The sequence below is a fragment of the Barbus barbus genome, assembly GCF_936440315.1.
Source record: "Barbus barbus genome assembly, chromosome: 47".
NCBI classification, from domain to species: Eukaryota; Metazoa; Chordata; class Actinopteri; order Cypriniformes; family Cyprinidae; genus Barbus; species Barbus barbus.
Window position 1 is genome coordinate 8002672 of NC_136725.1, and position 27360 is coordinate 8030031.

Consider the following 27360-nt stretch of genomic DNA (forward strand, 5'->3'; position numbering starts at 1 on the left):
ATTAATACTATTATTGGTCTGAAGAATGGAAAAACATCTAGGTGGCATTACTCTCTTGAGGTTTTGCGAGTATTTGTATTTTTGAGCTTTTATTTTTATTTCCCACACAGGATGCCCTTTTGTGGTCATATGAGAAGAAACCCATTAAGCCTTTTACTTGGATACACCAATTTTTTTATTAAAAAAATACAAAAGTTATGTTTTTGTGTAGTAAATGTATAGATTTAAAAGATTTCTTCTAGAGGCTTGAACATTGAGCATCGTATATAGAAAAACCAGTCAAGCTTGCCCTCTGTAACCTCTTCTAAAAAACTCCTTATCTGACAAGAAAACTCTCTATTATCTCTCGGTAATTACAGACAATGCTTGAGAGCGGATAGAGAGCATCAGTTCTATCAAACTGTGACGGTTTGGTTCATTTGAGAAATATTTGTAAGTCATTAGTTTAATTGTAGAATTAAGATTGCGTGTTATCCACATTATCTGTGGCGTAAGAGAGGGCCGTGCGAGTGGATGTGATGATGAAAAGGAATGATAAGAGAGTCTCTGCAATCGACTTTAGTGCAGCTCAAGGTTGATTGAAGCAGTAATGAGGGTGCAGAGAGAAATCTGATTCACGTGGATGGTGAAAAGTGGACAGGCAAAGACTACAGAAAGTCTGACTCCGTATCAACAACCTAAAACAAATGCTTTCTACAAAGTCAGAATTAGTGAGAAATGGGACGGTAAGAAAGGAACACGTCTTAGGTCATATTTTAGCCACATTTTAGAGGTCACATTTTGTATATATATATATTAAAATCATCTTTATAAAAAGATTATATAATATAATGTTTGGATTCACCAAAAAACAAAAACAAAAAAAACACATATGCTATTCTGCAACCAGTTACTCTTGTTGTTTAAATTCTGCCTGTTGCATTTTGGATGAGAAGCACTTTGCTGACACTGACATATAAGGGCAACGCTGGAAGTGAAGACAGAGTCTAAGTCCAGTGTATTCCTGTTTCCTTCTTTCCTGTTTCCTTCTTTCCTGTTTCCTGTGCTTTGTGTTAAAACATGGATACAGGAAAGAGAGTTGGGCCAGATAAGACAAAGACTGGGACACACTCCAACAGCACATAAAGGAAACAGGGTCACACACACACCTGCATCTCCATCTAAGATCCTGAAATAACTTCAATATAAGCCCGTATTGCTCCTGCATCAATCACTGGGCTCAGGATGCTCCCCTGGCCCAGATCTGATCGCTTCAACACAGTGACTGACATTTGGGAGTCAAATCTGTACAATACTGAGAGGTGGCAGGTGATGCAATCTGTCCAGAAAACACTGGATTAACATGATGAATTGTGCTGGGATTACCCTGTGTTTTACAGGAGCTGCAACATGTGATCATCTGTGACACACAAACCTCATGCCTTTAATCTGATTCAGAGATGCCGTCTATCATCTCAGTTTAAGGCTGTATTAATCAAACCTCACACCACTGCTGTCATAAGCGACACAAACCCGTTACTGACAGCTGAAATGAAAACTCCCATGTTAAAACAGTGTACTGAATAAATTTAAAACTATAGGAGGGGCACAGTGGTGTTTGATGTATTAAATTGATCAAACTGACCACAGAAAGCATCAAAAGTGACATTAAATACAAAAAAAAACTATTTTAAACAAATACTGCTCTTTTGAGTTTTCAATCCATTTCAATATATCACGGTTTCCACAAAAATATTAAACAGCAAAATTGTTTTCAGCATTGATAATATTAAGAAATGCTTCATAAGCACCAAATCAGAATATTAGAATGATTTCTGAAGGATCATGTGACACTGAAGACTGGAGTAATGGCTGCTGAAGATTCTGTTTGCAATCGCTGGAATAAATTATATTTTAAAATATATGTAATTAAAAATTAAATTGTAATAATATTTCACAATATTGCTGTTTTTACTGTATTTTTCATCAAATAAATGTGAAATAAAAGAGAGCATAAAAAAAAACATTAAAAATATCATATCAATCCCAGTGTATTTTATATTTTGAACAAAATAAAAATATTAGTGCTGTCAAGCGATTAATCGCATCCAAAATAAAAGTTTTTGTTTACATTGTATGTGTACTGTGTGTATTTATTATGCATCTATAAATACACACATACAGAATATATTTTATTTATAAATATTTACGTTTATACATTTATATATTCATATTCTTATATTTGATATTATATATAAATATTTTAATATATAAACAATATATTTTTCTTAAATACATACATGCACATGCATATATACATAATAAATATAAAAATTAATCTGTGCAGTGAATCACGATGCAATTCCTGTGAGAACATCCCCTGAAATACAGCTGCAAGCAAAGTATGCCAAACTATCTTGCAAACGTAAAATTAAGAAAAATAACGCATTTTATAATTAAGCCACATGCTGAGGATAACTGTCCAAAAACTAATTACCCATCTATGAAGACAAAATAATTACCACAGAGCTCCGGCCCTCTAAATCTTATGGAAAACAGTGCAGATAAATCAATGAGACCAAAGCCTTATCTCTTCGCTCTGCAGAGCTAGTGTATTAGGAAAGAGATACGGCTCAGTCTAGGATGGATGTGGTTTATCAGACTGAGTTTGAGGAGCAGTATGGACATTTCGATTAAGACATGCATTTCAAAGCGGTTCTTATATACGTCAGATGCTTGACCACAGCAGTAGATAAAGCTTCTCTGGTAGGCTGAGTGAGGCATTAATCTTAAAATGACGTGAGAACCGATAAAACAAATGTTTGTTGAGCTGAATAAAGAAACTCTCGGCCTGAATACCACCATTTAGAAAAACCCACAGCTTTCTTTACGCTGCCCTTTCTGTCCTTTATCATTGTGAAACAAAGTAAAGCGATGCTTTAAAATAGCGCTACTTAAAAATTATTTTGTATTTTGTAGTGGAAAATGTCAGTTTCGAGCCAAACATATTTGCAATAAAGTTAGCAACACCATCAGAAAGGCCGAGTATCATAGGGGATGATCTGCTACTGATCTGCTACTCCAATTCCATAGTTAAACCAGTCTTAAAAACACACAAAGCCATATCTGATGAATAAAGCTCATAATAGGGGAAGCTGGAAGGCCAAAGGAATGGGCATGAGCAGAAACAGCAGGTTGTGATGTTGTGTTTGGCCGTAATTAATCAACTCTGTTTTGCATTTTTGATTCTGAGGAGCTCTGATTAACCCGAGGATCAACAGAAACAAACAGAAGCAGAGAGAATGTGGCTCCTGTGGCACGTCTCGACACAGACGCACACGCACATCCTGGGGCCGGTCACGTTTCCTTCTGCTGAGGTCGCACCTGTGATCAAACTTTCAAACTGTGTCTATAACAGCATATTCCCAGCGTGATTGCTGGTGGCCACTTGAATACAGAGAAAAACAGCCAATGAGAATAGAGCAAAACTATTTCATCTGAAAACAAGGAGTTATGAAAAGTCACAGTCCCTGAGAGAACAGTGACGACCGATTTATGGAAAAATACCAATTTATAGCATGTAACCACCCTTGACAAAACTCCTGCAGGGAACAATTTCAGCCACACTTCAGCCCGCTTTTCAAGACGCTTATAAATCATACAGAGTGAGTTTTTTTGGGGGAAAGTAGAAATGCAGTCTCCTGTGAGGGCTAAGTTTAGGTGTATATATAGAATGTTTGTAGTAATGCATTATATAGCCATTCAGTTGAAAACAACCCAGAATATTCCTTAACAACTGAAGGGAGCGGCTCAATTTAAAACAGCTGGACGAGTTAGTTCACATCTTTTATATCAGCTTTTGCCTCATTAATGTACCTGAAGTCATAAAAGCAGGCTTTAGTTCATAGCTGATGCCACAGATGAGTAACAGCAGTGATATCATCATCTTTTCATGTCACTGACAGGTGGTCTGACTCTAGATGTAATATATGCCATCAAGCTGCTCATGAGTTAATCATGATCTAGACACCCACGACCCAGATAGAGCTTTACCACCGCTATGGGCTTGATAGCCGTCATGCGTAACAAATCTCATTAGAGGCCTGCAGATTTAGGATCATATTTATGGTCTTTATACCAGTTCAGGTGATTGCATTACGACACAGGGACGTTACCGGTGTCATAATCCTTTTACTTGTGTTGCTAGAGAAATTTGATCCAGGCCATGGGCTCAAGGGGAGCTGTTGTTGAGATAAATATGCCTCTCAATCAGGGGTTTTTACTCATCAGGAGTTACCCAGCAGATTTTGAATATGACACTCAGCCAGCACTGATCTCATAAAAGCAAATTCAAAGCAAAAACCAAATCCAGCCCTGACTTCAAAGTGTTTTAAAAAATAAATTCCTGACATTGACTGAAATCTGTGTTCCCCAGCGCTGATGTAACAAATCCAGATTTTTAAATAACGGACTTCTAGGACTCTCAAACATGTCCATAATTTTTATATAAAATACTACTTATATAAAATAATAAGAAAAATACAAAATGTAAAAAATAAATAAAAAATATATTAAAAAAATTTAATTAACAATAAAAAATAAATAAGACAAATGATATGAAAAATAAATAAAAAAAATAAATAAAACTTTTAAAATAAATAAATATTTAAATTTAAAAAAAAAATCCTCCATAAATCCACTTGACCCTTCAGGCAAACACATCAGAAAGCTGGCTGGTTGCATCTCAGTGTGATTTTTGTCAAGGGCTGTCTGGTGAAAGGCTTCCACAGAAAAGTTTACCAAAAAAGCAGCCATGAGTTCAAAATGAGAAATGGACAGACACAGCGGTCCACCAGGACCATCTAAGCATTTATCTGCCTCCTGTTGAGAATGAGTGCTAAGAGAGAGTGAAACTGTGTACTACACGCTTCTGAAGGCACAGAAATGCAGCAGGACAAGCCTCACGATTGCACCCGAGCATGTCATCTCCTTCACGCTGCCCCACAGCAAGTCTCTTTGCAATTCTCATTTGGGGTAACTGCAAGAGATCGCGTGTTTGTCCACAAAGCTCGGACTTGCCTTAACTATTGGATTTGACCCTTATTTCAGAGTTTATGAGTGTTTGGTCAACGTTTCCTTCAATTTCCAGAGTAAATATACCTAATAAGAGGTTTTTTCCACAGGGAGACAGAAGTAGATTTTAAAGGATACCCAGAAATGAAATGAATGCACAAGTATTTGAAAATATATTTTCCTGTTGAGTTAATGCCAATGTAGTTCAAATAAATAGAAAATAAAATGCAAAAGGTTCAGACAGTGCTCATCAGCATATAAAATGATTATCTGTCTTCTACTATGGTCGTTTCTCATAATGACATAGATGAGAGAATCTAAAGCTTTTCAGATTAAGGTGTGACAAATAAACTAATTACTCAATGTGTGAATTAAGAAGATGGCAAGATAAGCCACAAGGCTTACTGCTGACTGCTCAGGGTTAATGATCTGTCTGATCTAGAAATCCTGCCTAAAATCTCTCTCACAAAACCCCCACATGCAATAAAAGATGTGCATAAAATAAAATAAAAAATAAAACAAAATATAGATTTATAGGGGAAGAATGGCATCAGAGCTTCTTCTGTCATCAGTGACATTTGCTTCAGCCACCAGCTTGCTATTTTTCCTCAAGAATAGCAAATGAGTGGGAATACAAACATTCCTCTGCTGCCCACATTATGGCTGTATCCCCTAAACAAAGCGCAATAATGCCCACAGATCAACGAAGGCCTCTCAAATACAAAGGCCAAAAAACTATATCAGTTCACAGCTGACAAACATAAGTGACTTAATAAAATCCCCTTACATTCACATTTCACACAATTGTATGGAATTGTCTATGTGACGTGTATGAAATCCTTTATGAATGAGAAGGCCATGTTTTTAGCTTGATATAATATAGAGTGATGGACAGCCGGGCCAAATAATCAGATGATATTTGGCTATTTTGACATTATTCTATCCGACACAATAAGGTTGCTTAACTGATAAACAGAAAATGTCAGTTTCAGAATTTACTGCAAGTCTTATCAAATAGAAAAACCATACTGAAAACACAATATTTTGAATACACTGAGTAAAAGTAAATATTTATTTTAATTTCAGAAATATGTGCACATCTTATATATATAATCTCTTTTTTTGTTAGACACTGCCATTTTTGGGAAATTATGGACATTTTTGTAATAAGAAAAATAATAATACATTTTAAATGTCTGAAAGTCATTACAAATGCAAATGTGGCATTAAATTGAGCTTAATTGAGCATTACCAACGCATTACGATTCACCTTGTTTACGTACATAGGAATGCAATACGCATGCGTTGATAATGTCCTTTCTATGCCTTGATCGTGGTAGGACCCTTGCTGTCTATGGAGGGTAAGAAAGATCTTGGATTTCATCAAAAATATCTTAATTTGTGTTCCCGAAGTTGAACGAAGGTCTTACGGGTTTGGAATGACATGAGGGTAATTAATTAATTAATTAATTAATTAATTAATTTTAGGGTGAACTAACCCTTTAAAGGGTTCCAAACCCATAAGACCTTCGTTCATCTTCGGAACACAAATTAAGATGTTTTAAGATGACATCGGAGAGCTATCTGACCCTCCCATAGACAGCAATGCAACCGAAATGTTCCCAGGTCCAGAAACGTAGTAAATACATCGGATAAGCAGTCCATGTGACATCAGTGGAGTGACTTAAGTTTTGCGACGCTACGAGAATACTTTTTTTGTGCTATAGACACAAGGGTGAGTAATTAATGACAATTTTCATTTTGGGGTGAACTAACCCTTTAATGCTCAATGCATCTATAGCACATATCTGACTAGGTTTTTAAGGACCAACCCTTCAGACAGAATGAGAAGCCGTTTTCAGATCTGCTCTGACAGACAGGGGTCACTGAGCACTGCCATCGGTCTTCAAAATCCGCCTGTCCAAAATCTGTATGCCCCTAAAAGACTGACCTCTGGCAAAGATGTCTTTGAGAGCGAGTCATCTAATGCAATCTAGAAATTGCATGTACCTTCGAAAGGTGTTTTGTTTAAGATGATTAACTGGAGGCGAGATAAGTCTACGGACATCCTACCACCTCCTTGTCCATCACAACACCCTCCTGTTGCACTTTCTGAGATTGGGCTCGTCTTCTCTGGCAGTGTCTAAACCTTGTCTCTTCCCTTTAATCTTCTCACAGCTCAAAGCTGTCTTTAGCAGCTCCACACACTCACACACACACACACACACACACACACACACTCATTCATTTCAAGTCTTCAACGCAATGAGACACCTTTAGGCAAAACCTTAACAAATATCTGAGATTACCACCACAAAGGCAAAAAATGACCAAAAAAAATATAGCAATCTGGATCAAAACAGAATTAGCAATAATTAGTGTCCCAAGCAGGTAGGCTAGTTGGGTTAAGAGGATCAGAGTTGATCTGTATGCCATTTTGAAGAGCGAAAGCTTTACTGTTGTTACTTTGATGAACGGAAGATCTATAAGGGTGCAATCGAAGAACATTACCCTGCCAAAAATACAGTTTTTGCTATCTCTCTACCAACAAAAACGCATTCAATGCGTGTCTGCAAAATGATGCTCTGTTGCAGTGAATCCCGAGGGACAATAAACAATAGCGCTGGCTACCGAATCCCAACAAAGCACTCCTTTACAAACCTCGCTTTCCAACAGGGGTCCGTTTTCAGGACGGATGGGGGAGGCCTGGGTAACAGAGTCACATTTCCCTTTAAACTTTGGAGATTAGATTGCAGACCTTCAAAACAGTGGCCATGATAATCTGCAGCGACTTCTTCAATCACGATGAAAATCTTATTCTGTAAAGCAGGTCTGACAAATCATTTGAACTGCAGAACGACTTACTGAAAATCAATTTTTAAAATAAAACCGAGATAAAAGTTGCATACCACGGCCTTGAAAGTCAACTTTTAAAAAATCGTTCAGGCTGACAGCGTTTCCTCCATCGCTGAACGCTGGAGAAGTTTGTGTATCTCAGGTTTAGTCACTGCAGTGATTTCTGTATTACTCACAGGACAGCAAATGTATTTATTTATTTGCTGGCATTATCGAGGTGATCTGAGAACAGTGGAATTGCCTGGTGAGGGAATGCTGGAGCTTATCAGGGAGTGCCAGGCGGTCAGAGAGGAAGTGGAGAGTCAGAAAAAGGAAAGGCGTAAATGCTGTCTCTTCCTTAATTTATTGCTCCCTCTTTCTCTCACCCTCCTTCTACTTTCCCATTCTTCCTCTCTGCATTTCAAAAGAAAGCATGCTACTAAGATGATAATGTTCTTTTGCACAGAATATTAAAGAGAACCACTTTCCATACAACTAAGTCTTTCTGCACAGAATAAAAAGGGGTTTAAAGTAATTCATACAAGTTATTAAAAGAGATATTTGCGCCATAATATTGCAGACTAACCTCTAAAACTTTCCTAAAAGGCATTAGCAACTGTAAATACCCACACACTATATGCAAATACAAAACATAATCTGTGGGTCCCCAGTCAGTTGTACACAGAAAATTATTTATAGACTATAAATAATTGGGGAAGTCGTGGCCTAATGGTTAGAGAGTCGGACTTGTAATCCAAAGGTTGCGGGTTCGAGTCTCGGGACTCGAAGGGATTGTAGGTGGGGGGAGTGAATGTCCAGCGCTCTCTCCACCCTCAATACCACGACTGAGGTGCCCTTGAGCAAGGCACCGAACCCCCAACTGCTCCCCGGGCGCTGCAGCATAAATGGCTGCCCACGGCTCCGGGTGTGTGTTCACGGTGTGTGTGTGTTCACTGCTGTGTGTGTACACGTTGGATGGGTTAAATGCAGAGCACAAATTCCGAGTATGGGTCACCATACTTGGAAGTATGTCACTTCACTTCACTTCATAATGAGATAAAAATGGCAAATGCAAAAATGGTCATAAAAAGTGAAGAACAATAACAGGTTTACCACAGACACTATATAGGGCATTTAATTTCAAACAAACACATCTATTATATTGCTAGACAGTTATTTGTGAGACGTTCAACCACAAAATTTAAATAAAAAATGCAGCAAACAGTTTTACTATGAAGAACCACAGAGGCCATCCAGTATTAAATTGATCGCCTATGGCGTTTTAATTACATATGAGACATTTACGCAGAGATTTAAGCATTATGATATAACAGATTCTCTTTTGGCAAACAAACTTGGTACTAATGGGACTGCAATGATGCATATCGAATGCAAATGCAAATTAGTACTTCATGTAATTACTTTTTGTGGAAGGAAGAGCAGAAACTAGTGTTCAACTCATAAATCAAGGCATCTGAGAAATAAGCACAAACCACTGCACTGAAACTCAAAATGTAGCTATGCAGAGACTAATATGGCTGTAATACAGCAAAGAAACACTTGTTTTGTATTGTAACGGGATGCTAACAGATTCAGGAGTTTCAAACTCAGTTTTAAAAAAGATAATTAATCAATCAGCCATTGTTTGCTTGAACCCTCTTCCCATTAGTATTATCAGTCTAAGCCTGAAGAAAGCACAATTACTTCCAAGCTAAAGGGGCCACATGTCAAACACTTTGACCAATCAAATAGTGCACACATTTAATCAGCAGCTAAGTAATTATTCAATTCAATTTTTTCTCCTGGAAGACAGCAGTCTAGCCCTTCATCTCTTATTTTTATAAATGACTGAAAAAATAAATAAATCACAATTGGATCTTTCCGTGCCACCTCAATCAGACGTCCTCGGCTAAAATGTTTGATTTTGCTTATTCTGAAGAATGATAAACATGTATAGTGATGAGAAAGCAAAAATATTAAATGTCGTAGATTAATATTTACTGAGTAATCCACTCTCTTGTAGAGGGGGCAATTTTCACCTGAGATTCAGAGCCAAATTACAGGAGGTTAAAAATTACTTAAGAAAGATGGCAGCATCATAATGTTAGTTTTACACAGAGATTGGTAGGTCTATTAGTAAAATCTGTTGAATTCAGCAATCTTTGTTGCAGTATGTGCCAATGGTAACCATTCAAAAATGGGGAAGTTTTTTTTCTCCAAAGTTTGTAGGGCTATACACTCTTAATAATAAAGGTGCTTCAAAAGGTTCTTCAAGCAATGCCATAGAAGAACCATTTTCAGTTCCACAAAGAACCATTCAGTCAAAGGTTCTTTAAAGAACCATCTCTTGCTTACCTTTTTATTATCTGAAGAACCTTCTTTTGCCACAAAGAACACCTGCCTGTAGCCCTAGTAATTCTGAAGACCTTGATTAGCTTGTTCAGGAGTGTTTGATTAGGGTTGGAGCTAAACTCTACAGGACAGCGGCACTCCTGGACCAACGTTGCCTATACCTGCTCTATGGCATCGTGAAGCACCTGTATTTTTAAGAGTGTAACTCAAAAAGTCTTAAAGATATCTTAATGCCCTTTTAGATATTGGGTCCTTAACAATGCCCTACATGGTACAGTTCCAGAGATAATGGAATTTCAATATAGCTCCAGGAGTAAATCGATAAATTGTACACATTTTCAGTGGTCAAAAACCAAATGTCTTTGCAAAAAATATGATACTTCTGCCATAAGTATTATTTTTTCCAAAGTTTGTGTGCCTATAACTCAAGAAGTCTTAAAGATATTGCAATATAATTTTAGATTCTAGTTCTTAATAAACTTTTCTTTTGGAATTTTTATTTTCAAGTTTCTGTATCATTCAATCCCAGAGATATGGGGACCTCAATGAGGCCCCATGTTCAGACTGTTGTAAACAAGTGCACTTCCATAATGTACTTAAAGTGCTCTATTTTTGCGCACTAATTTTGTAGTTAACATACCAAAAATGATTCTTTAATACTACTTAAGATAAACTTAAGTGTACTCAACTGTGCTATTTTGGAATTCCATGAATATGAACTAAAATGCTCTTTTAACCTACTATCTCTGTATTTAAAAAAAATAATTTAGTCACCACTTGTAGTACACTTGAACCATCTTTCATACTCTAGAACACTCAAGTGTACTACAAATGGTGACTAAATACATATTGTAAATACAGAGATAGTATGTTAAAGTGCATTTTAGCACATATTCATGGCGTTCCAAAAATAGCACTTATGATCTTAAATTTATCTTAAGAAGTACTAAAGAATCATTTTTAGTATATCAAGTACAAAATTAGTGCTCGAAAATAGAGCACTTTAAGTACATTATGGAGGTGTACTTTTTTTCACCTGGGGTATAATACCCATTTTCAGTGGTTGAAAACTAAATGTTGGTCACTTTGTATACTTGTATACAAAAATACTTTTTGGACAGCGCAATTTTGTTGTCATCTATGTTCATACTTCTCTTTGTGAGGAGTGGAGTATTTATTTTTGCAAATTGTAATGTTCACATTAGAGTGCACATACTATCAACAAACGCCATCTTTTCAACACAGACGAAACAGAAGCTGCATCTGAAGTGGCATTGGATGTATTTACACAGACTGATGAAGCTGAGGTGCCATATGCATTTTCGCCACAAAATTTCAAATGCATTAATAATTTTATAAGATATTGTTTTAAATATTTTTGAACATACAAGTTAAAAATGTTGGGAAAAATGCAATACTTGTAAATATGAAACCAAACCACCAGTAGATGACGTTAAATTACTTTTTTAATGAGCGAGTCATTAATCATTCATTCAAATGTCTGATTCATTCAGAATCGAGGCAACTGTCTTTATGAAAGGTTATTGAATCATTGACTCATTTGATTCATTCAAAAACATGGATTCATTCAGTATCAAAACGCTGTTGTGTGTTGCTGGGAGACACAGCACTTCTGCTGTGGCTTTGATTGAAACTTCATCAGTGAACTTGAGCAAAAATAGTCAGTATTTTATTACAAATTGCCAACTTTGTGTCAGCTTGACTCACAATGAAGAACTTCCACGCCGACGACATGTTTACATGTGGATGCGAGCTTATGTGTGTCGTCAAAACAGACCGGCTCAGAGGGTCAGCTCGTAAGATGAGGTGTATTCGATTTGAATCAGCACCGTGCAGACTGATCGGTGTATAACATCAAAGAGAGCGATTCGAAAGCCTTCGACTCGGTCTGCGCGGCGCTGCTTCAAGTCGAACCAAGAACGGGATTTTGGTCAAACACATTTCTCTCTCTCTCCGCCCAGACCTAGAAGTCTAGATCAGAATAATTTTTTTTTTTGAGAGGGTGGGGGGCTCATCTCTCAAAAAATCTAGACGATTCACAAAAATGACATATTTTGATTCAAAATGGCGAATTTCACCGAAAAGCGACTAGTTTGCAGGTATGTGTAAATGTGTGAGACTTCATTAGCCTCTACAGGTAAAAAAAAAAAAAAAAAACTAGAAGAATACCAAAATGCAGTAAACTGTATAATTATTTGGGCTACAAACAAGTATGTTTATAATTACAACAGTACATAAAGTGATATGATAAGAAATACCAGTTTGCAGTATCAAGCAGTATAACGAGATGTTTTTACAGCTAAAAATAACTGGACACTGGAAACCTCGCACATTCAAGATATAAATGATGGTGGCTGCTCTTACGTTAAAAATTAAGGCGGATGCAATGAGGCGTGCATGAATATAAAATAAAATAAATGTTCATTTTAATTGTGTGGTTTAGTATTTTTTCCTATTATTTAACTGTATTGTATTTCAGAAATCAACATCATATTGGCAATCGGCCACACCATATCTTGATATCAGTATCAACTAATAAACTTGTGGACAGCCTTAAGAAATATCTTCAGGGGAAAATGCAAAAAGCGCTATTCATACAACACAAGTCTGGAGTCAGAACCATGTTTACAATTTCACAATTTCTTACAGTATTCCTTTTTTGTTTTCAAATATTAAGTTTGGTTATGAAAGGCATATACAAAACTCCAAAAGGGTATGATTTTAAGGAGGTCTGCCTCTTGTGAAACAACTGCTACTATCTGAACTACAAACCACACTGAATAAATGTAAGGTGATCTCCACTGTCTTATTGCTCTCTCTCCTCTGTAATTGCATGCACCAATTTGATCAGACAACCCAGGACAAGCTTGCGTACTTAGCTGCCATGCCCCAATAGCTTCAGTACGCAAATTCCACACTCAGCTTTGCTGTATAAATAAATAATACTTCAGATGTTGCACTTTAAGACTTTTCTGCAGATGTTCTCTGCTCAGTGAGTCATGAGAATTAAAAGGCATGAGATTTACCTTAATTCTCCCACCAGAAATAGAAAACTCACTGAAGGGACAGGCTTCCTTCACTGGCACCCAACTTATCACCTGCATGCAGCTTTGACAGCTGCCTCGCTCATAGAGCCGCAGCTATCATTCATGACCAAAACATTGACGCTTCAAAAGAAACGTGAAAATGAACCTCTGAGTTCATTTGTGACAGCTGAATGTTGAACAATGTGAATCTGAAAGTGTGTTTCTTCACATATCCCATGCACAGCATTTCCAAAGATGGGATAAATTTCCATTTGCACACAATCCTCAGGCTCCGTTCCGCAGTAATCCTTTGCAACTGTGCATTTCAAATCTTTCATGTCTTTATAAAGCTTCTGAGAATGATTTCAATGTCACCTCAAAGTTATCAACCGAAGAATATTACATCAAAGATCTATGTAATATTTAGTAAGGTGATTTGTAACTGCACTGCTACTGTGTCTTTGATGGCTAAGACGGTACATCTAAAGCCTCAACCCTGCATTTATGCTGATCTTATGAATATACATCTATAATTTAATGAAAGGAATTTTTTTCTGACATTTGTAATGGCTGGGAAACCAGAAGATTCATATCAAATTAATGGTTCATTTTACAAATATGTCAAATGAGCCATTACAACTTTAATATTTACCCTCCACACACACTCAGAGAGTATCTGTGCTTATTCCGTGTGCGTCCTATTCTCGGATTAAACCCACTAGCTAATTTGCTGATTCTTTGCAATGCCTGAATAATCCAACGCTAATCCTCACAGGCTCGATTAAACAGTCAAATCTGGAGCTCAGGATCTTTCTGTATTTTTAATAGACACCTCACTTCAATACTCTCTGATCTAGACACTGCTGGTGTTTCCTCACAGCCTCCGCTCAATGCATTACTGTTTATCCTAGAAAGTTTTCCTTCCATTGCCCACTGATCTCTGAGAATACTGGTCCCCAAAAGACTGTCAGCATTTGGTTTAATTCTATATGAAAACTCTTGCCTATAATTAATTAACATAATTAAAATATGCATTATGCAATTACCATCTGACTAATATGTAACTAAAAAAAAAAAATGGATAGCTGCAGTCCTGGAAGCTGATACATCATTCCAGAACTACACACACTGCAAAACATTACTGCATGACCTGACAAAATATATAATTAGAATGCAACACAAGTCATTTGGATTAAAGCATCTGTAAAGAAATGTTTAATAATGTAGAAATTATTGGTATTTTAATTATTTGATTAATTTTATCTTTGGGAAATCTCATAATATTACGCAATAAGGATCCTAAAGACATGAATTTAGTCAGTGATAGTAATACTTTGTAGTTTAATTTGTGACAAGACTGGTATTTTTATGTCTGGAAGACTTCCATAAATCTCACATAAAATCCTCAATTCTCAATCATTCCCAGTCTCATTAGTATTCGGAAGCTCTCCAAGGCTGTCGTTGTGAGAGGCAGCAGGTTAAAGGTGAGACAGTTTAAATGAACATCCACAGGTTTTCATCAAGTGCTCAATTATGTATCACACAGTAATTAGGAGTCTGAATTATCGATAGTGGAGGGAAAAAGCAGACCTGCTCCTGACAGCTCCGGCTATTTTTACACTGATGGAGAGAAGATGAACTCCCTGGTGCACTTCCTGTACTGATTATTTCTGAGTGGTGAGTGGGAATGAATGGCTAATGACAGTGACTGCCAGTAATGGATTGGGCACAGGGTAAGAACAGGACATCTCTCTCATTCACTTTAATGTGTTTTTGGGAGCAACGCTCTGTTGGGGGACCCTAGGCTATTATTTTCATAAGTGTTTCCACAAACGTGGAAAGAGCAAACTGGGAATTGAGGGATGCATGGAGTGCTGCCTGTATAAATTAGGAACGAAATAGAGAGCAGAAAAAGATAAAGCAGAAAAAAATGTTACTCCAGAGATTGCGGTGGTAGAACATTGAGAAAATGATCTGTGGTTGAGCTCAGAGGACAATGTTACAACATACAAGGGAAATCAAAAAATGTATTTGATGCAAAGCCGGGGTTGGTGACAATCGAAAACCTGGGCTTAACTAAAAGGCGTTGGGACTCGGAGTAGATGTGAGAATTTGGATTGGATGGAATATCGATGGTCTCAGGCGTGCTGTAAATTACAGACTGTGAGAGTTGTAATGAGCAGTGCATTCTGGGAAAGAAGATGTTTCCTTTTTGCAATGAGGTGTCAAGAAGAAATATCCTGCTTTGAGTGGTTATCTTCATATATGACCATCTGAAACATGCACACACACACAATATGCGTGTCCCTGCATGCCGTAATGCATACTGCATCACCCTGCTTTCAAATTGCATGCTTGATGTAGCTGATGGGAGCAGCAGTGTGTGAGATATTAGCTTGATATATACCATAGAGATGCAGCATCACCCCTGGCCTGTCTTTTGAGGATAAAATTATCATAAATTATCATAGAAATAGTCTATATGCTTAGATTCGAAGAAATAAAACCAGTGGACACATTCAAATATCTGTATTATGTCTTGCATTGAAAGCACACAGTAGACCTGCACAAGAAATAAAATGAGCATAAAAGCACTAACAAATCACAGCTCTTTAAATGGTCTTCAGAACTTTTAGTAACAACATGTGGTTGTAATAAGTGTGTTTGCGGAATCACAAATTAGTGTTTTGTGCTTCAAATATCTTCAATATCCATTATACTCTGTGGCTAAAAAATTAGTGCTAAAGAAAGGCAAGGCAAGGCAAGGCAAGGCAAGGCAAGCCAAGGCAAGGCAAGGCAAGGCAAGGCAAGGCAAGGCAAGGCAAGCAGTAGTTGTTCATGAGTCCCTTGTTTGTCCTGAACAGTTAAACTGCCTGCTGTTCTTCAGAAAAATCCTTCAGGTCCCACAAATTCTTTGTTTTCTCAGGCATTTTTGTGTATTTGAACCCTTTACAACAATGACTGTATGATTTTGAGATCCATCTTGTCACACTGAGGACAATTGAGGGACTCATATGCAACTATTACAGAAGGTTCAAACGCTCACTGATGCTCCAGAAGGAAAAAGGATCCATTAAGACAATTTATAAAACTTGAAAACTAAAAAGGTGAAAACTTTTGAACAGAATGAAGATGTGAATGAAGAATTTTTCTTATTTTACCTAAATATCGTCTTTCTTTTTTTTTTTTTTTTTTCATTTAGTACTGCCCTTCAGAGGCTACAGAAGATTCCCCCAGATCTTAATGCATGGGTTTTTCCTTCTGGAGCATCAGTGAGCATTTGAACCTTCTGTAATAGTTGCATATGAGTCCCTCAATTGCCCTCAGTGTGAAAAGATGGATCTCAAAATTATACAGTCATTGTTGGAGAGGGTTCAAATACACAAAAATGCTGGAAAACCAAAGAAATTGTGGTACCTGAAGGATTTTTCTGAAGAACAGCAGGCAGTTTAACTGTTTAGGACAAACAAGGGACTCATGAACAACTATCACTAAACAAAAAACACAGCTTTGGATCGTTCAGGTAACAACACAATATTAAGAATCAATCGTATGTAAACATTTGAACGGGTCATTTTTATTATAGTTGAACTATTTTCTCTTGTTGACTATATGTAAGCATCTTTTATGTGGAATATCTTAATCAGATCAGTACTAAACAAATAACATGCATTTTGTATGATAATCCCTCTTATTTTGTTAAAATTAACATTTTGCAGATTCTGCAAGGTGTATGTAAATTTTTGAATTAAACTATTTATGTATTTTTCATCTATGCTACAGAATTTTAATTCACTATTTTCCTTATGCTGTCTGTTCATCTTTATTGGTGCTGTGGATAACAGGTTCTGTCTTTGTGTGTGTTTCATTACTGTGTTTCAGTTCAACCACTGATGAGAAGAAATGTACTGGCGGACAACGAGTGAGCCGAAGATCAGGACGGTGGTGCAGAGTGATGGCCATCAATCCTGCATGTCAACAGCTTCATTCAGTCCAAAATGATGTTTAAATGGAGGACTTCACAGAGAGGGTCAGTGGCCTGTTTGCCACCACCCACATGCCCTGCATTTATGGGTGATGGTTATGAGAAACCTGTTATTGTTTTTGCTAATTTTAAGAGTTTAATTTTTAGATAGATTTAAGATAAATCAAGTTCTCTGTTAAGACATTGATTCCCAATCCAGCCCTCAAGATGCATGTGTTTGTTTCATTTATATTCTTGCACACTTAAAATGCTTTTATGGCTGTAAATAGTTGAAACACCATACTAAAATGTTTTGAAATGTTTTAATAAAAATACTTTTGTAAATATGTTTGGATTGTCTTTCGTAATGGTATTCTGAATTATAGTAGTATCACAATTTTACTAACTATATGTATGTACTATTCCAACTACACAATAATAATTGCACAATAGCAAATTATAGTAGAAACAAAATTACAAAGTACTGTAAAAATACAGTACGATACTGTTTTATAGTTATACAGTACATTTTTCTACGTACTGTTAAATTGCATTACAGTACATTGCTGTAAAACAAAATACAGTAACTTGCTGGCAACCGTGCTGCCAGTAACTTACTCTAAAAATACAGGAAAAATTTTAACAGTGTAATACAGGAATCAAGAGCTGTGACAATAAAAGGTATGCCATAATAATCAAAGCAAAGACACAGTGGCAAAATATATATATATATATATTCTTTAATAATATATAAATCTATATAAATTATTTAATATAATACCAAAAAAAAAATATATATATCATAAAACTTCTATGGAAAAAAACTTCTAAATGATTAATAACTCTACTAGAGCCAGTCAAACATTATGATTTTACACTACAGCACTAGTAGCAGACACATAATAAACTGAATACTAACACTTTCGAACTCAAACACTACAAGTTATACAAATTAGAGCCAAAAATAACTCCGTAACGAGCCAAAGAGGATCCACCTTAATGACTAAAGGATTTAAGTGAGAAAATCAATGACAGTAATGATCAGTCACTGAGGAAAGAAACACACTTGCCAAACGTCAATGAAGGTCACAGCGAGCAGAGCAGCAACAACCTGAAGTTTAATCATAATACCAGTAGAAATGAAAATGTTACCGTTGGTCTCTTTATAGAAGAATTTCCAGCTAAAAAAAATGCAGGTTAGAGTTACTGAAAGGCATGAAGTGAGTATAATTTTTGTTGCCCAACAACAAAGCCGTATTTCCTCATTTCCCTTTGTTACGGTGGCCGAGAGAGCTCAATGCGCTGCAAATAGAAAAAACACCTGCAAATTAAGAGAACTTCCTCAATTTTAAAACGCACACGCTGTAAATGCTCACAACACAACCAAAAAATAAATGCACTGCAAATAAAATGTATTTGGTTGTGTGAGCCTTTGCAGTGTGTTTCTTTTATTTGATTGTGTTGTGAGCATTTGCACCACCTGCTATCAAATTGACGAAAGTTGTTTTCTTAATTTGCAGGCGTTTTTTTCTATTTGCAGCGCGTTTCTTTGTTTGGTTATGTTGTGAGCATTTGTAGCATGTGTTGTCAAATTGAGGAAGTTGTTTTCTTTATTTGCAGGTGTTTTATCTATTTGCAGCGCGTTGAGCTCTCTCGGCCACCGTACTGTGTGTTTGTGTTCAGAGTTGGCACAAGATGCATAGCTGCTAAACAATAGGGTTTAAATCTAAACATAGTAAGCTCATTTTAGAGCATTTAACCCTTAACACTGCTAACGAAAGAACATGAAACAAGAGGTCACTGCCTGAGGCTTGAGGCTTGGCCCCCAAATCAATCCCCTCCCTATTTAGAGTGTTAGTACTAGTGTGGGGCAATGGCCGCTCGGTCAGTGTAACTTTAGAGACCAAATCTAATGTTTGCTTTGGATTCGTGGAAATCACACTGGACTAAACTAAATGTGTTATTCGGGATCAACCCATCCTCCTGTCACCCTTGATTGAATTACAGTAATATCTTTCCTGTAAATCACAAGGTCTTGAAGTGGGAACAAATGGAATGGAGAATTAAAACATCAACATGCAAATTAAATCAATGTTCACACTCATTTTAGTTGATGTTGAGAACAGCTCTGTCTGTGTGCATCTTGTCTTGAAAGCCTGATGGGAGGATAAAACCAGCGAGGGTCTTTACCTCTGAGCTGTCATTAACATAATGAAGTCTTAACTCTCCAAAACACTGGTGTGCGCCAATGATCCTAACACTCCCTCTGAAAGTCTATAATTACAGCTTATAATGAGAGCTGCGCCAAAATTATTGTTATAGTCACCAGAATGTAAACACAGGTTCAGGACCCTTCCGTTCAAGTCTGAAGTATGAGTATGTAATTATATGTGAAAATGACTGTTCTCAAAGGTTATAAATGACTGTGTGCAGGGTGTTTTTTTTCTTACAGTAATGAGGTTTTGTGCCTGTACCCAGCCGCAGGAGCTGAAGTAGTGCTGATGAGCTGCAAAGTAAAGTTTTCTGTCCTCTAATGGCTGATGGGATGACATGTGGGCATAACCTCAATGACAGCTCACTTCTGATTCTCACTCTTTTCACACTCTCTCTCCATAACAAGCCACATATATTTTTTTCTTGCTCATATTTGTGTCTGGCTATTTATTTGAAGAAAGAGGTGTTCTTTTGGGGGCTGGAGAGATTTTCAACACACTGTGACCCCCAAGGTCACCCATTTTACCCAAAGAAACTCTTGATCACAGATTGAGGCTTAACAAGAACAGACCTCTCAGTAGGCCAATAGGCATTACGGTAGCAGTCTTTTTCGAGAGAGGTGTCAAATACAACAGTTATTTCTAAAACTAAATAATAGTCATTCCTGAAAAACTGATCACCTGCAGTCTGCCATGCAAATTGCCTTTAGTGTGCTGCATGGAGCTGATGAAAATATGGAGCATTCCAGAGCAGTCATACATGAAGTTAAGATGCCTAATAGCAAGGTACCAAGGCAATGCATTATGTTCTAGCACAAAGCCTCTGCTTTTACTTTGAAGAGAAAAATTCTCAAATAAGTAATAATAATTGTAATAAAATCTTTAAAATGAATGTTTCTTGATGTAGTTAGTACTAGGTTGTATAATAATTCAGTAATGTTAAATAATATTTTTCACTAGAACAAAAATTAAGATTCTCCCATATGAAGATAATATTTTAAAATATTCTTACAGTGCAAAAGGAGAACTCCAGGTATAATAAGTCAATCTGACAGACAGACAGTCAAACAGTAAATTGCTGTCACTGCATTTCAGCACTGTATGATTCCTGACCGGCCACATGAGATTACACTGGATTTCAGCAGTGGTAATTACTCTGTCACTTCCTCTACAGAAGCTCAACTAGCTCTCCAAGATTACTCTTCTCCTGAGTTGCATTAACTGGATTTTCAGGATTCATTTAGTGTCATGTCAATAGTTTTGATGCTCTGCTTTAAAAAAAAAATCTATATAAAAATCTTAATTTCTTACTTTTCTTGTTGGATTGCAAGGTAAGGAGGATCAATATTATTATGGTATTATGAATGCAATATGAATATGATTTTGAACTAATTGGCTTCATATATCGATATGCAAGACTCCTTCACAAGACACAATGGAAATTCACTAAAAATGAATCACACCCGCTGACATTTATTTGCACGCGCTGTCTGCATTGTTTCAGCATTCAATAAAGGAATTATGCAAATTAGGAAATGCTGCAAAAATGCCCCAAAAATTGCAATTTGCCTTCATTTAAATATGCATGGCATGGTTATACTGGACTGTACATTGTTAGTGAAAAAGACATAGGTGTTCCCTCTGAAATACGTCATGCTAAATCTGTGTGTGCCTTCAAGAGTTGACAGGAAGGAGTCTCTGTGTCTGACCTCAGTGTCTCTATGTTCATGAATTGTTACACAGATTCCTGTAAGACCAGATAGAGATCAGCGTAAAAGTATCAACACAACGTCACCCTGCATGAGCTCTGTATGGACTAAACTGCCACATCGGCACGACAACCTGCCACTACACCATATCAAGTTAAACTGAATGATGAATGGATGCAAAAACACTGGTGTTCTAAACTGCTCTAGGACTCGAATTAACCATAATCTTATCCAATTAAAAAAAAACAACAACATTAAAAATAAAGATAAAAATCACTCAAAAGAAAATGTGTCAACACAAAGACACAATGGCACGTCAAAGGACAATTGGCTGTACAAGCCATGTAATGTAAAAACCTCTCCAAGAGGATATGTCACATCTTTTTAAAAATGGATTATCATGCCATCATACATATGTGTGTGTGTGTGTGTGTATTTGCAAGAATGCAATAGGCCAAGAAGAGAGTTGGGAAAGTCGCCCACTAGTTTTCTCATGACCCCAGACCGCAATGAGCAAGTTCCTCTGGGGACACAGCACTGGGAGAGGGAGTCCTCTCACTTCCGTATATGGGACATCCTGATACACAACACACCCCACCCCACATCCCAAACCCTAACCAGCATGGCATAAATGGAAAAACTCCAGTTTTTCACAAATGTGGAGTTCATTATCACATGAAAGATTCTAAATACAGTTTGTTTTAAATGAACAGTTCACCCAAAATTGCTTTCATTAAGGCATTTTAAATTTTAAACCACTATTGGCCAAAATAAGAGTCCATAATCCATAATCACTCTTCCTCTAATGAAAAAGCTTGTTTTGTCTTGTAAACAGTGCTTTACCAGTGCAGATTTCTCTCCTGATTCAGATGAGATGGCTTTCTGAATGAAGAAAGCAACATTATGGATAGAGGATTCATATTTTAGCCAGAAGCAATGGTTTCAAGATACAATGCCTTAATTTTTATTTTTTAATTTTTTTACAAACATATAGCTTTTCACTTCACAAGACATTACTGGAGTTGTGTTGATTACTTGTGGATTATTGTGATATTTTTATGAGCTGTTTGATCCATTTGCACCATTGGTTTGATCTTTTTTCTTTATTTTATTTTTTTTTAGGAAATTTTCATTTTTAGATGAACTGTTCCTTTAATTTTAAACAATTAATATTTTCTTTTAACATTTAAAATCTAACATTTTTCTTTCATAGCTTTCTTGGAAAATTAGCTTTCTTTTTTTTAAAGAAACACTTGATCTGATATTTTGTAACCAATGACATATAGACATTTTAAGTGCCCAAATATTTTTTGGGACACTGTTAATCTGTCAACATAAAGTTTTCAGTTGCAATCTAGAGCAACAGTCTTATCCGCTGAAGTTGTTGCCATGTTCTTCTATCTAAATATAAAGACAGGACAAATAAAACCTTTGGCATGAAATTACTTTGTTCTTACCAGTGTCACCAAACGGCCAACAAGGGCTTTTACCAAAAGCCATGCTTTGACTTGTACAATCTACCAGAGCAATGCAGAATTACAGGAATTTATGATGTTCTTCTGAACTAATTTTATCCCTGCCACCTGGGCTTAACACAGAAACCCTGCAATGGAATTTTTCTTTGCTATTTCATTCCAGTGGGTTTAGTAAATCCTTGGTTTGCACTACAAATGTCTGGCCTGCAGCTCTAGATTTCACATTCAGTTAAAACTTTTCTGTGGTTACAGAATTACAGACAATTAGTGACAATTATTATGTAAGGCATTTCACTACTTCTCACTCACTCCATATAAAACACTGATGGATTCTGTCAATTTTAAATCTAATTTACTCAAGGAAATACACCACTGTTAATCCATTTTACATAATTTTTACTCCCCTCTTTTCTAGGCACTGCAGAGAAGAGGATGCATCTGCAAAATGTGTGTCACTTGTGCATGCATGCATGAAAAAACAAAGATCATTAATCTCAGAATCCTCATAAGTCATATCCTGTTACTTACAACCGCTACAGTAATGCTACGTCACTTAGATCCAAACAATATCAATTGTTTGTTTTTCACACACATAATAATTCAAGAGCAGCTTGTCAAATGACTCCATGAGCAGATGACCACACCCAACTGAAACTAGTCTACTCATGAAGGTGTTTAGATAACAGTGTTTTATAAGGGCATGTGACTCAAGGGTTTATATGCTGGACACCATGTAGTAGTATTGTAAATATGTTATTAATGTGGTATCGTATATGTGTATTTACTAACTAGTTTACCAAGTGGGAGGAATATTATAATATATATATAAAATGTGTTTAACTGAACTTTATTTATATATGTATATGTATGCATGTATGTATGTGTGTGTGTGTATAATATATATATGACCCTAGACCACAAAACCAGACTGTCACATGGGTATGTTTGTAGAAATAGCCAACAATACACTGTATGCTTCAAAATTATCTATCTGTCTTTTAAGCCAAAAATCATTACGATATTAAGTAAAGATCATGTTCCATGAAGATATTTGATTAGTAATAAGCACTGATAAGAATTTCATTTGGACAACTTTAAAGGTGATTTTTTTTTTTTTTTTTTTTGTACCCTCAGATTTCAGATTTTCAAATATTTGTATCTCAGCCAAATATGGTCCTATCCTAACAAACCATATATCAATGGAATGTTTTAATTATTTATTGAGCTTTCACCTGATGTATAGGTACATCTCACTTTAAAAAAAATTGACCCTTATGTGGAGGAAAATAAATAGAATAAAATAAAATATTTATTAGATTTTTTTTCTTCCACTTTTTTTGTTTCCTTCCACGTGGTAAACTATAACCTACATTCCAGTTCACTTTGATGCTTTTCTTATTCTGTCTGTTCTTATTTTTGTAGACTGTGTACACTGTAAAAAGTGATAAGTTGACTTAACTTTTTCTAAAATTGAGGAAACCCCTGGCCTTAAAATGATTAAGTAAATAATAATTAAAAAAAATAAGTTAAGTGAATTGTCAAATATTATTTTTAATATTATTATATTAATTTTTTTATTATTATTTACTTAATAATTTTAAGGCAAGGGGTTTCCTCAATTTTTTTAAGTTAAGTCAAAGTATCACTTTTTACAGTGTAGGCTAAACAACCAACAAAAGCAGAAATGTATACATGAATATAGCCTATTAATATATATATATTTACTTAAGTAAAAGTAAGTAAGTAATATATATATATAATGCAATTTTACTAAATGAACCATTTTATAACAATTTTAAATATATACAGCATTACTTAATACTGTTGGCTTGCTTTTTTTAATCTTTTGACTTTAAAAACAGCCTGAGTGAAACTGAATGAACTCAAGCTAAGCAACCATATCTATCCAGTATCTGAACACATGAAGTATTTATATTCCCAGCGCACACATAACAGTAGCTGTGTAGAAGCAGCCTACCTGAGAAACAGCACAGAAATGTGAATATTGACAGGCAGGTGTGAAGTTTTGCTGAAGTTAGCGTCTCCATGGCTCAGCATGTGAAAAGTGTCCGCTCTGCGCGCTCTCGTCCGTATTAACACTGCGTCGATAACAGTTGTCTACAAACAAATCAAAGCACTGAGGCTCTTTCAAGTATCCTAAAATTGTGTGTTCTCCTCAAAACAAGCGATGTTCACCGCGGGAAGACCGACGCTACATCCAAGCTGGAAATCATCTTTGACTCCACAGAATTCAGTTGAATGAGATGGACAAGTGTCCGTGTGTTTCCCAGCAGATTCTCTGAGCGCTGGAGTTTCTTTACGCACTACACAGACCGCGAGAGTGTGGTGAACACTAGCGGCACTTCAGTCCGAGCTGTTGCACCTGCACTGCGTGCACGGATACGTCATCACTCCAGTTACAGGTGAACGCCTGGGATACTAAACCAGACCTAGCTGCGCTTATTAAATCCACACTGATTAAAGCAATGACATATGGAAATATACAAACATATCTTTTATAAATAATATTGGTTATATCAGTAGAATCATTTTAATTATTTGATATAAATTAAAGTAATATTAATTTATATCCACATTAATAACAAAAACAATGTTTTTTTAATTAAGATTTTCTTTGTTCCCCCCAGATTTTCTTTATGCCCCTCCAGATTTTCGTTGTGCCCCTCCAGATTCTTCTTGTGCCCCTCGATCATCCCCAGGATACTTAATTTTTGTGATTAATTACATATTAAAATGACCAGAAATATACCTAGCGCGGTTGTATTTTTCTTGCGCGCCTCCCGCGTCTTAAATCCCCCTCACAAAATGAAATCTCATAGATAGATAGATAGATAGATAGATAGATAGATAGATAGATAGATAGATAGATAGATAGATAGATAGATAGATAGATAGATAGAACCCGAATTCCGGAAATGTTGGGACGTTTTTTAAATTTGAATAAAATGAAAACTAAAAGACTTTCAAATCACACAAGCCAATGTTTTATTCACAACAGAACACAGAGAACATATCAAATGTTTCAATGGAGAAATTTTACACTTTTATGCACTAAATGAGCTCATTTCAAATTTGATGCCTGCTACAGGTCTCCAAAAAAGTTGGCACAGGGGCAACAAAGGGCTGAAAAGCAAGATATTTTGAAAAGATTCAGCTGGGAGAACATCTAGCAACTAATTAAGTTAATTGACATCAGGTCTGTAACACGATTAGCTATAAAAGGGATGTCTTAGAGAGGCAGAGTCTCTCAGAAGTTAAGGTGGGCAGAGGCTCTCCAATCTGTGAAAGAGTGCGTAAAAAGATTGTGGAATACTTTAAAAACAACGTTCCTCAACATCAAATTGCAAAGGCTTTGAAAATCTCATCATCTACAGGGCATAGCATCATCAAAAGATTCAGAGAAACTGGAGAAATCTCTGTGCATATGGGACAAGACCGAAGACCTTTGTTGAATTCCCATGGTCTTCGGGCCCTCAGATGACACTGCATCACTCATCGGCATGATTCTGTCACTGACATTACTAAATGGGCCCAGGAATACTTCCAGAAACCACTGTCGGTAAACACAATCCGCAGATGCCTACTAAAGCTCTATCATGCAAAAAGGAAGCCATATATGAACATGGTCCAGAAGCGCCGCTGTGTCCTGTGGGCCAAGGCTCATTTAAAATGGACTGTTTCAAAGTGGAAAAGTGTTCTATGGTCAGACGAGTCCAAATTTTTGACATTCTTGTTAGAAATCACGGACACCATGTCCTCTGGGCTAAAGAGGAGGGAGACCTTCCAGCGTGTTATCAGCGTTCAGTTCAAAAGTCAGAATCTCTGATGGTATGGAGGTGCATAAGGGTATATGGGCAGCTTGCATGTTTTGGAAGGCACTGTCAATTCTGAAAGTTATATTAAGGTTTTAGAGCAACATATGCTCCCCTCCAGACAATGTCTATTTCAGGGAAAGCCTTGTGTATTTCAGCAGGAGAATGCAAAACCACATACTGCAGCTATTACAACAGCATGGCTTTGTAGTATAGAAGAGTTCGGGTGCTGAATTGGCTTACCTGCAGTCCAGATCTTTCACCTATAGAGAACATTTGGCGCATCATTAAACGAAAAATATGTTAAAGACGACCACCAACTCCTCAGCAGCTGGAAACAGGCAAGAATGGGACCAAATTCCAACACCAAAACTCCAGAAACTCATAATAGATAGATAGATAGATAGATAGATAGATAGATAGATAGATAGATAGATAGATAGATAGATAGATAGATAGATAGATAGATAGATAGACAGACAGACAGACAGACAGACAGATAGATAGATAGATAGATAGATAGATGGAAAGACTGATGGATAGATAGACAGATATATTTTACAACATTTTACAAATAACTAGTTAGTTTATGATTATACGAATAAACTAGTACAATATGTCACACTTTATTACTTTTATTACATTTTTCTTTTACTACCAAGTCATTATCAAAATGTTATATAATGCTTTACACATCAGTAGTTCGTGTTCATGCTTAAGGTTAATATATGACCATGACTGCAGTCTCAGGTCTCTGCGCATGGTATCAATTACCCAGGTGGATTTTCCAAGTTTCATTTAACTCTTTAAAAGACTGAAGACCAATAAAAATACAGTCAGGCTGCTCTTGTGTTGTTCAGTTAGACGGGACAGCAGCACT

The 27360-nt window shown here is 36.4% G+C and overlaps 1 protein-coding gene across 1 annotated transcript in view; it reads right to left on the reverse strand.

Annotated features, from left to right (window-relative positions):
- LOC306865464 (endothelial cell-selective adhesion molecule-like) overlaps nt 1-24960 on the reverse strand; it is a 37158-nt gene extending 12198 nt beyond the window's left edge. The window contains exon 1 of the mRNA XM_079410068.1: nt 24626-24960. Within this exon, the coding sequence (XP_079266194.1) occupies nt 24626-24695 (70 nt within the window). The 5' untranslated portion in view covers nt 24696-24960. The remainder of the gene's footprint in view (nt 1-24625) is intronic.
- Between the last annotated feature and the right edge of the window lie 2400 nt (nt 24961-27360).